The sequence below is a fragment of the Podarcis gaigeae genome (genome assembly GCF_964106915.1).
Source record: "Podarcis gaigeae genome assembly, chromosome: 7".
Classification (NCBI taxonomy): Eukaryota; Metazoa; Chordata; class Lepidosauria; order Squamata; family Lacertidae; genus Podarcis; species Podarcis gaigeae.
In genome coordinates this window covers 54,056,256-54,068,492 of record NC_139683.1, presented here as the reverse complement: position 1 = coordinate 54,068,492, position 12,237 = coordinate 54,056,256, and the positions used below count along the sequence as shown (strand labels likewise).

At 38.9% G+C, this 12,237-nt stretch overlaps 1 protein-coding gene across 3 annotated transcripts in view; it reads left to right on the top strand.

Annotated features, from left to right (window-relative positions):
- The window catches only part of NETO1 (neuropilin and tolloid like 1), a 99,451-nt gene that overhangs the window by 67,373 nt on the left and 19,841 nt on the right, over positions 1-12,237 (top strand). For 2 of the 3 annotated variants that reach the window (XR_014566204.1, XM_083746956.1), the window contains exon 7: positions 7,632-7,860. Coding sequence is in view for 2 of the 3 variants with exons in the window: in XM_083746956.1 (XP_083603082.1) it covers positions 7,632-7,860 (229 nt within the window). In the remaining variant the exon portion in view is untranslated. Of the gene's footprint in view, positions 1-7,631; positions 7,861-12,237 lie in introns of those variants that run through there. The other variant, XM_083746957.1, reaches the window with a different exon arrangement.

Below are 12,237 nucleotides of genomic sequence, written 5' to 3'. Positions count from 1 at the left end.
TCAAGAGGACTTACTTTTGAGTAGACTTGTATACGATTCCCTTGTAAGCCTGCAATCCTATGCATGTGTAGTTACATAAGTCACATTCTCCTTAATGGGTTTACTTTTAAGTAGACAAGAGCATGTCTGATAATGTGGAAGCTCAAATCAGTAACATTATTTGCTATCAGTCTTATATTTTATTGTAAGTTATAATTCTTATGTAGTTGTGTGGTGGCATACTATATGGAAATGGAGATGAATTAATCAGGTGTTGTGTTTTTGTTTATTTATTGTGACATTCATATACCACCACATATCACAAAGTTCTCTATGTGGCGCAAAATATATAGTTCTATGCTAGGCTAATTTTAAATATACTTTTTATTTTGCCTGATTCTAGTTATTTTGATTGGAAATCTTCACCTGTAGATTGCAATGCAAGTAGTTTTAATTGCGCTGGAAGAGGTGAAACACACACACACAGTGAAATTCCAATCAGTCCATCTGCATTAAAGGTAAAGGGACCCCTAACCATTAGATCCAGTCCTGACTGACTCTGGGGTTGCGGCGCTCTTCTCGCTTTATTGGCTGAGGGAGCCGGCGTACAGCTTCTGGGTCATGTGGCCAGCATGGCAAACCAGAGCAGCGCACAGAAACACCGTTTACCTTCCCGCCGGAGCGGTACCTATTTATCTACTTGCACTTGACGTGCTTTCAAACTGCTAGGTTGGCAGGAGCTGGGACCGAGCAACGGGAGATCACCTCGTTGCAGGGATTTGAACCGCCGACCTTCTGATCGGCAAGTCCTAGGTTCTGTGGTTTAACCCACAGCGCCACCTGCATCCATTACAGCTTGCCTAATGGATAAATACTCCCTCCTTTCTCATACTGTTCTGGGGCTTCTTCTCCCCCACCCAGCAAATTTAAGGAATGCAGTGGAGAGGAGAGGGGGAAGGCAACAATGCACAAGTGGAAGTCCTTTCACAGGGCTTCTGCTGACAAGGCTGAATAGGTAAACCCGCCCTGATACAATTGAGGGACTAGTAAACAGGATGCACCAAGGCCTGGGGCCTTCTTTTGTTTATTTATCTGGAAATAATGAAAATAGAGCTAAAGCTTTTGTTGGAGCCATGCCATAGTACCATGGATCATCCCCCCACATTGCTCATATAAAAATAGCTCCCCTTTTCTTCTGCCCTGAAAGGTACATTATGCCATTATGCTACTTTAATTCTTCTTAACACTTGGGTTTTATTGGTAAAGAGACTCCAGGATCTACTGCCTGGCTTTTGTGGTCTGAAGCTTGCTGATGATGATAAGTTAATATGGGTAGATCTGATGCAGCCGCTATTTCCTCTATCACCTCATGGCAGATGGCTCATTCATGAAATGCACATCACTAAGGTTTTGTAATGAGAAACAACATGTTGGCCATATCTAACCAGCAGTGCAGTGCACCTTCCTGCAAACTTATCAGGGGAGCTGGAATAACCTCCCTTATATGGGCAACTTCACTCTGGCTCCCAGTGTTAGATCAGTAGATTAAACGATCCATATCTTTTCCCACTTGCTCATGTTAAAGGTGTGCTGAGGACGCACCTGACTGATCCATCTCATCCTGGCTCGACAACCATAGATCTGTAGATGTCATAAAGCCCCCAGGGCCTGAGAATAGCTCCTTTCTCAATATCTCTTCCAACCAGCTGGCAATGAGAGTAAGCCAGATAAACAACCCTTCACCATTAAGATGCTTCAGATACTCTGATCAGGGCAGCTTAGCTTAAAATCCCCACCTGGCCACACCAATTCTGCTAGTTTTAATTAGAGACAGGAGAGAAAATTATTTGTCCTTCCTGGAATACTATGCAAACTAAAATGCAGCTTTTCCATTGAAAATCACACTTCTCTGAGTTTTGTGATGCGGTTCTTCTTCTTCAACAACAACAACAACATCATTCTCATATATATATATATCAGGGGGAAGTCTCTGTACAGATAGTAAGTCTTCAGCATTAATTTCTGTTACTCGTTTCCCATTCTTGCCCTCTCCTAGTCAAATATAGATGGTCCAAATACAGACTAGATTAGCAGACAAGACTTCCAAGCCAGAAAACATGTGTCTGTGAATTTTACCATCTCTCTTTTGGAATTTAAACACTGATTATTCCAATTAGACATGAAGCTATTTGTTTCTCAAAACATGCAACTATTAAGTTCTTTGTGGGAAGATTTATAACCATATGAGTGGATATGTTTTTCTCAGCCCAAATGTAGTTTTCTGCTTTGGATGAAAGAATGGAAAAAATTCAATGAGCTTTTCTAGGATATTGGCTGAGTCTTCTGATGGTTTCTTGACCTGCCTAATCAATCTTGTTGTCAGAACAAACCTTCAGTGACTGATGAAGAAAGAGAATTCATCAAAAGTGATATAAAGAAATTATTATCTTACTGTTACAGAAGTTATATGTTGTTCACCCTTTGCAGTGATTCTTTTCTCTTGATGTATGCAGTCAGGGCTTTTTATTGTGTTCAATTTTTTTATTTTTTAAAAAAATAATAAACTCCAATTCAGCCTACATTCCTTTTTTCATTATTATGATGAGACTATATCATAAACGTGACAAGACAATAATTTAAACCATAATGTGATCAGGGGCTATAAATTATATGTGCTGCAGCTGCAGTGATGCTTTATCACTTTTGTTGCTAATGGCACTGGCATTTAGCAGTGACATACCAAAGCTCAAGCAGTACCAGCATTCAGCTCCAGAACTTTTCATTTATTTTAGCCAAAACAACATGGAATTGATGGTTTGGAGAGAGGTTTTCAATGAAATTTTCAAGCAGAAGTATGAAAACATAATATGCGATGGTTGTTACTTTCCCTTCTGTCACACAATTATGTTTTATAAGATAGCACTTGCAATGCCAAATGCACAAATGCAGGCTTGTAAAATACTAGTGCTCTTTTTGAAGCAGAAGCACAAAATATTCGCTGTTGCAGCAACAGACGTACACAGCTTCTTCTCTGATTGTTTCAGCTTGGTTAACAGTAGGTAGTCTCAAGTGGCTGAATCCTGCCATGAATTACACAGTTCTGAATTAGGGCTTCTATCAAAAGAAAAAGCCTAGTGAGGGTGCAGATTCAGGGAGGAACTTTAGGTGGAGGGGAGAGTACATTTGCACTTTAACTTCTGCAAGTAAGAGGAAACATCATGTTTTGATATCCTGTTGCAATAGGTTCTCTCTGTGAAATCATCACTTGGAATAATCAAGCATACCTCCAGAAGACCTGTTTATTGGGCTTTCGTAATCCTGCTTTGCTTGTGCAGAGGCTGTGTGACCCACTGAAATGGAACATTAAAAAATATAATTTTAATAATAATAAACCTGAGGTACTGATTGATTTAGATTATTTGCATGCCACCTTTCCACAGTTGGTTCTCCATTTCCAATTCTTCCAATCTTAAATCTAGTTCTCCACATTTCTGAAGCTGTTTGCAACATAAAAAAAAATAATCCTGTGAAAATTCTTCAGAGTTTTAGGTTGAATTCCTCCTAATAAACAATTTTTGTTTGCAGTTTTGATTTTAAAGCAAATTATCCAAATACAATGTAGTGTAGTATGTTATTTCCACCAATATATTCCTTTTATGCACATTCCTCCTAATTTACACATATTTTAAAGCATTGTTTAGTTGGAGACCCACATCACAAAGTTCAGATAAGTGTGAATTTTGAAGGATGGCTGTGTTTTAGTTCTCATATTGTTTCAGACAGTGCAAATTTGATATATTCAGCTTCAAATTTGAATAAAATCTCTCACCCGTTTTTAGTCCAAAGTGGGCTTATTATCAAAAAACAAAAAACAAAAAAACCAGTGAGAATTGTGGTGGAAGTTGCGGGGTGGGAGAGTAGTTCACAACATACCAATAAATTCAAGTAAGACAAAAATCAAACAAACCATAAATTAACCAGCAAAATAAATTAAATATTGTGAAAGAAACAATTGAAACATAATACATGAGTACAAATGTGTACAATTCACACATAGTTTTTTCATGTGTTTTTTTGGAGAGAGTGAAAAGGGAGGGAGCAGGCCTATGGTTGAGCAAAAGACAATAAATCTGACATGATACATAGGCTAGTCTGTCCACCCCTTTCCAGTTCTACATTTTTTTAAAAAAATCATTATACCTGGGTAGGTGGGTGTGCGCACTCACATATGCTTATGCACACCTAGTGGGAGATAAGCAATTGCTGTGGATTCTATGTGTTTGCCACAAATGCATGAAAAGGACAAATGATTAAAGTGGTTAGGATTTTCTCTACTGCACAGGCTTTATTAGAAAATAATCTATTTTTTGAAAGAAAATATTTTCAAATAATACTGCTTGAAATCTTGAGTCAATTGCACTTGATTAGTAATGTGTGATATGCAGAATAAATACTGCTCTATCTATTATAATGCTGTGGAGGCTAAAGAGCTTGTGGATTAAAGCAAAGTGTTCCATTTTTACAGAGCAACACAAGTAAGAGTTTGATCAGCTTATGCTGCTTTTCTAAAGCTAGCTAGATTGTTCAGGAGTAGGATTCCCTTAACACCAGTTTGTTTGCAACATAATCCTCTCTGTCATGCTTACTAGTGTTATCTCCAGCAGCCATGGGGTAAAAGCTTAGTCTAGCGACTTGAGACTAAGGTTGCAAGTCAGGAACTTTGGGTAATAAAACATACCTCATCTGTACAGCTGTGCTGTTGTCTATCTATTGGTGACTTAATTTCGTACCCCCTGGGCTGAGATGAAATAAACTTTGGGAATTGTCATTACAAAGCAAAGTTGGCCAAACATTAATGAAGATTTCAGATGAATATAGGAGGAAAAACATTATGTACATCTGGGGTGGTGGCATGGCTATCAAATTAGGTACTAAACTGCTTTTAAAAATTAGTATAAAAGAAGTTGAAGACTGATGAGCAATGACCCCAATTAAGTAATCAATCTAACCAAAAGAAAAGGGTAAATTAGGGAGTGAAATTTATCATGATAGCTCCTTTTATGCATAGGCTTTCTGGCTCCTTGAAGAAGGGACATTGAGGGAGAGGCCTCCCTTTTTGGAAAGAGCTGTAGCAGACCCAAACATCTCTAGAAAGATTGGGAAAGATTTTTGTCTGAATACCCTGGAAAACCTCTGCCAATCAATGCAGATCATACTGAGCTAGATGGACCAAAGGCCTTACTCTGTCTAGGTCAACTCCCTATGTTCCTATATTCCTATTTGCTTACCTTTCTCTTTTCCTGCTTATACACAGATCATCTCAGAGATGCATCAACATAAATGCAGTAGATTCCCCCACCCCTAAAATAGTTGCCACAGTTCAGTTACGGATAGGCTGAAGGTCAAGTGTCTTAAATTTTTGATAGTGAACAGTAGAAGACAAACTGGCATGGGCATAGCTTAGTTTAGTTCAAATGACTTTGTGAGAAGGCAGATTTCATCCTTTAGCGCTCTGTGCTACATAACATACTGCCCTGAAGTCAGCTGGAAAGACTCCAGCTCACGCTGCAGGGCCCAGTGTAGTGCAGTACAGGGAGTGTGTCAAGCTTAGACAAGAGAAAGAAAGTTCTGATTTCTGCATAGCAAACTGCAGTGGGGCTATTGGACAAATCTCTACTCTGCTAGATCTAAGTAGGTAACTGTGGATGAAATTCCTTAGAGGATGCTGAGAGCAAAGGAAAAGCCTTTTTGCCTTTGGAACTCCTCCTCTGTCCCCTTCTCTCTCAATCCCCTCATCTTTCTCTTTTGCCTCGCACCTGCTTCTACATTTCCTTACATTGGTATCCTCTCTGAAATATGTGGAAATCTCATACATTTCATTGGCACACCCTCTAAATAATCAGAATCAGACACAGGATATAAGACAGGCATAGGCAAACTTGGCCCTCCAGATGTTTTGGGACTACAACTCCCATCATCCCTAGTTAACAGGACCAGTGGTCAGGAATGATGGGAATTGTAGTCCCAAAAACATATGGAGGGCTAAGTTTGCCTATGCCTGATCTATACTCCATAGAAGCAAATGATCACATTCTTTCCCCCCTTTCTTTTCCTTTCTTTCGTTTTGGTCATACAATTTACTGATTATTCTGTGTCAATTGGTTCCATGTACATTTACATTTTTTTAAACAAACAAACAAAACAAAACCATACAGATGTGTGACAACTCTGGATAACAGTTAAAGCAAATTTGTTAAAACGATATATTATTTTAAAACAATAATATATAGTTTATTTTACTATGAAACAGTTCAATGCAGGGAATTTGATATTTAATTTGTACAAATTATATACATTTTATGTAGGATTTTATAAATTTATTTATTTATTTGAAGTTGGGTGGTTGTTTTTTTAAGCTGGCTCTTCAACAATGAAAACACCCAAAGCAGCATGACACAAACATAAAATGGACTGGTAGGAAGGAGGAAATAAGCAAACTCAGGTTCCAGTACTTTGTTACAAGTTCTTCTAATGAGATCTGGGATGGAAACAGTTCAAGGAGAGTAGATACAAAGTTTGCTTGTCTCTCAACTTCATAAGTGTAGCAGCCCTGCCGCCCTTCTCAATAGCCTTCTGCTGGAGCCTGACAGATTGCTTTGAAACTTGGCTTTAAAAATGGCAGAAGACAGTAAATTTTATTCAGATGCACCTGTTTGCATAACTCCTGCACTGGTTGTCTATTTTTGAATACAACTCAAGAGTTTTGGTTTTTACCTTCAAACCGTTTACAGCTTGGGCCTGTGTATCTGGAAGAATGTCTGTTCTTCCCACATCAAACTGCTTGTGTCAGGTCATCAAACAAGGTTGTACTCCACATGCCCCGCCTTCTGAGGTGAGGTGGGTGGAAACTGGAGAGAAGACATTTTTATTGTAGTGCCCTCTTCTCTTTGCTATTTTTTGATGCTAATCTTTAAAAAATAATAATCTTCCAACCAACACTTTTAAAGTTTTCAGTTTTAGAGCACAATCATATCAATATCTATTCTAAAGTAAGACCCATTGAATTAAATGGGATTTACTTCCAGGTAAGTGTATGTAAGATTGCAGCTTTAATTGTTTTAACCTGCTGCTTTTAAGTGCTCACCTGTTCAGTCTTATGGTTGCTTACTTGTTATTTCTGTTTTGATTTGTAATGGTTTTCTTCTTATTCTGTGAACTGAATTGGAAACTGTTCATAATATATAAAATGTACAAAATAATTAAGTTATGTCAGTGGAACAGCTTTGATGTTTTACTACATCAGAAATTACAGAGATGTTAACAACAAGGTGTTGTTGCTATTATGGCTGATTCACACATGCAAGTAATTACGGTACTTGATGTGACAGCAGGTGATGATCATGCATGTGCTGGCCGTATGCATATTTAGAGGGAGAATAAATAGTCATCCCAATAGAAATTACTATTAAAAAAATATTGATCGGTTCCATTAATAATCCTGCACTTTCCCCAGAGCATAAACACAGCCAGTGTTTGATTACACACCAGTGGATTTGTGGATTTTTTTTCCTAAAGGGAAATAATGTTGCTGAAATGCCTCTTGTTCCAATGATGCTTTACACTGTCATATTCACTGTTTTTTTGTTTCGTAGATATATTTACGGTTCTTGGACTATGAAATGCAGAATTCTAATGAATGCAAAAGGAATTTTGTGGCTGTCTATGATGGAAGTAGCTCAGTGGAGGATTTAAAAGCTAAGTTTTGCAGCACTGTTGCTAATGATGTGATGCTGCGCACAGGTCTTGGAGTAATCCGCATGTGGGCAGATGAAGGCAGCCGAAGCAGCCGATTCCAGATGCTCTTCACATCTTTCCAAGAACGTAAGGCTTTATCAGGATGTCAAATGATTCAAGTCTTTTTTAAAAAAAACCAAAACAAAACAAAAACTTAATGGTGTTTATTTCATACAGAGTGAGCACCCAAACATGAAATAACCAAGTAGGATTTTTTTAAATATCCAATTCTCCACAGGTACAGTACCTGAACATGAAAGGATCCCCCATATGGCATCAAGGAACCTGGATTTTTTACCCTTGATATACACACTTGGTGATACATGCATCAGGTCTTATGGCAAATGAGCATAGCTGTCAATGTTTCCCTTTTTTAAAGGGAAATTCCCTTATTCTGAATAGTGTTCCTCTCAAGAAAAGGGAAAAGTTGGCAGCTATGCAGATGAGGAGCCCAGGCATACAATCCAAATCCCCATCCATAGCACCTTGGCTTTGCTCTGAGTTTGCAGAATGGAAGGAGAAGACAGGATGGGGATATGAGCAATGGGTGCTATCCTGCCATTCTCCACACCTGCAATGATGTCCATGTTCATGAGCCATAGGGGAAAGACACTGTGGGGATTACTCTGAAGTCACATTGCTCTGAACTGCACCCACTGGATGGGTTGGCTAAAATGAAGTATGGATTTCTAATGCTTATGGTGACCTTTGTAATTTTGAACAAGCTACTAGGCTCCTCTATATTTCCCCATATTATTTATATACTGAGGGTGGTATACAGAGCTTGTGCAAGATAAAACTTGCAAATATTGTAGAATTATAGTGATGTTAAGCATTATTTGTTGCTATCCACACCAATACTGTTATCTTTTCCATTAATGAATCATGCTGCAGATAATGAAGTTATAGTTTTGTTTTCATTGTTTAAAGCAGACAGATATTGGCCACGCTTAAGTCCCCTGAAATCAGTCATCTTAAGTGCACTTAACACTGTAATGTCATCTCTTTCTAAAATCAGAAATACAAACTTTGTAGACTATTTCAGAAGTAGCTGCCATGTTACAGAAGTAGGCCATGTTTTGTGGTTTATAGACATGCAGTGTAATCTGGTTCATACCTATTCAGGAGTAAGCCATATGGAGTTCAATGGGACTTATTCCCAGGTAAGTGTATATAGGATTTCAGCCCTAATGTTCCATCTATAGCTCATAATACTTAAATTCATAAAACTTAAATTTCATGTGCTTCAAGACTACTGAAGTCAGCTGGGCTGTACCAAATGTTATAGTGCAAGCATATATATGTCTGCTAGGAAGTAAATCTTAATTTTCAGTTATCTTACTCCCAGCCAGGTAAGTGTGAATAGGAGTGTAGCCTTATTGTGCAATCCTATATGTTTACGCAGAAGTACGTATGTCATGCCAAGTTCAAATGGGCTTACTTCCAGGTAAATGAGTACAAAATTGCACACATTTACCGTGCAGGGAGCTCCACTGAACTCAATGGGACTTACTTCAAAGTAAACATGCACAGGATTCACTGTTAATCAACTTCTTCAAGCTAACCTAATTGTGGATCAACTTAACATAAAATAAAATCTCATTTCCCCAACATCCCTGGGTAACGTTTCAAAGAATTTGATAATTAAAATCTGGGATGAATGTAAGCTGCTCCCAGAGCAAAGCAGGAAGAGCAGTTGGAAGAAAAAAAAATCCTTCTATACCATCTGATTCACTTAAAGAGACTATTTTAAGACTAGTGGGATCTAAGGCGGAGTTAGGCTGTAAAAATTCCATAATGCATTGGTTCATGCAATAGCCCTGAATAAGGTTGAAATGCATTTCAGTTTATTTTATTGAATAATTTCAAGTTATGTTTGTAATTGTTTATATTTGTGATATAAAATAATTTCACAGTGCCAGATTTATATTCTTTAAATTTGCATTATCTGGGTATGTAGATCCTAGTTGGTAATTAGCTTGTCTCTATTGGGATTTATTTACTTTTTGCTCAGGTTAGGCCAAGAGAAAGTGAGTGGCCCAAGGTCATCCAGTGAGTTTTGTGCCAGTAGAGATTCAGTCCTAGTGTAATTTATATAGGTAGTTACAATTAAAGCAAAATATTATGTTTAATAGAATAGAATACATTTATTGTCAATGTACAACCTGTGTACAATGAAATTAACCGAGCCTCACTCCCTCCTCAAACACTCAACCTCATTGCACTCTGTGTGTGCTTGTTGCACAACACACCAACCCCGAAAGTCAGTTGCACTATATTATTTTCCATTCAGCAGCCTAAAAGCCCATGGATAGCAACTGTTTTTTAGCCTGTTGGTACGACTGATTATACTTCTATATCTCCTGCCCGAAGATAGAAGATTAAAGAGGTGCTGGCCGGGGTGTGAATCATTCCTGAAGATTTTTCCTGCTCTCCTAAGGCAACGATCCCTTGCAATGTCATCTAGCGGGCTCAGGGGACAGCCCATATCATGTGCTGTATTTACCACTCTCTGTAAAGACTTTCTGTCTGTGGCTGTCAAGCCAATGTACCACACTGTGCTACAATATGAGAGGACACTTTCTATTGTGGACCAGTAGAAGGAGGCCATCAATTGTTGTTTCATATTGTTCCTTCTCAAGGCCCTGAAAAAATGGAGTCTCTGTTGGGCCTTCCTAACCACCTGAGTTATAGAGTTTTTCCAAGGTAAATTCCCAGGAATTTAAAGGTTCTCTCCACACAACCCCCTCCTGATATACAACGGGGCTAGTTCCTCTCTCCTTTGTCTTGCTAATATTTAAGTGCAAGTTATTCTCTAAGCACCATGTAGATACTGTATGCTGTACGCTGATTCATCTCCACCTGTTATTACACCCATTATGGTGGTATCATCTGCAAACTTAATAAATACAGTTGATGGATCAGATGAAATACAGTCATATGTATACAAGTACAGGTAGGGACTCAGCACACATCCCTGTGGGGTGCCAGTGCTGAGCTTCAGGGAGGTAGATGTAACAGGCCCAGTCCTCACTGTTTGTGTCCGAACCCTCAGAAAGTCTTTAATCCAGTCACAGATGGTAGAAGAAAGGTTTTTGATCTATCAGCTTTTTGATAAGAACGTCCGGAAGGATGGTATTAAAAGCCAAGCTATAATCAATAAACAACATTCTAGCATAATTCCCCAGTCTCTCCAGATAACTCGCTGCAAGGTTAAAGGATGTAGCTATGGCATCATCGGTTGACCTATTTCTCCTATGGGTGAACTGATGCTTATCAAAATTTGGAGGAAAACATGCCCTAAGGTGTTGAAGGACCAATCTCTTGAAGCATTTCATCACTACAGATGTTAATGCAATAGGTCTGTGGTCCTTTAGACAGTTAGTTGCTGTTTTCTTTGGCTGCTTTCAAACATGATGGAACACAAGCCATTTGCAAACAGATGTTAAAAATCCTTATCAGGACCCCTGCTAGTTGATCAGCACAGTTTTTTACCGCTATCCCCAGCACCCCATGTGGACCAGCAGCTTTACTGGGATTCACTGCCCTCAATGCAGTTTTCACTTGATGGTCATATAGAATAAGGGGCTGAGAGTTTGTAGGCTGGCAGGCAGGAGCTATGATACCTGATCTTTTTACCTCATAGTGGGCGAAGAAGATGTTCAGCTCCTCTGCCAACAAATCATCAACCTTAACCATGTTCCTCATGTTGCTCTTGTTGCCGGCTAGATGCTGCAGTCCCTGCCCCACTTGTTTCGTGTTGTTATCGGCTAGGCAATTCTCCACCTTAAGGTTATATTGTTGTTTTGCTGCCTTAATGCCTTTTCTGAGCTTTGTTCTTGCCCACTGTATATATCTATGTCCCCTGCCTTGAAGGCAGTATCCCGAGCTTTCAGGAGTGACCTTACTTCAGCAGTCATCCAGGGTTTGCAGTTCCCATAGATTCTAATGCACCTCTCCATTGTTACATTATCAGTGCACACTTTAATATAAGAAAGTACAGTGTCTGTGTATCTGTGCAGATCTTGGTGTTCAAACATGCTCCAATCAGTACTTTCGAAACAATCCTGGAGCTGACTGAAAGCGCCCTCTGGCCAGATTCTAACTGTTTTTATAACTGGCTGAATTCTTCTCCTAAGGGGGATATACTTCAGACATAAAAAAGTGAAGAATGGTCAGATGAACCTAAGTGGGGGAGGGTCCTGTATGCCTGTTTCAGATTGGAATACACATGATCCAAAATATTCTTTCCTCTAGTGGGGAAATTCACATACTGTTCAAACTTAGGAAAAACTGTCTTCAGGCAGTTAGAAGTCAAATAACCAAAGGGAAAGAGTTGCCATGTCTGGAATGAAGCAATTCAACTTTAAATAATTAGTGTAAATGAGACTGAAAGGATGCAGTCATTTAGCAAAAGACCCAGTTGTGAACAGATAATATGATTTGATTTCTTGGGAAGGGGAG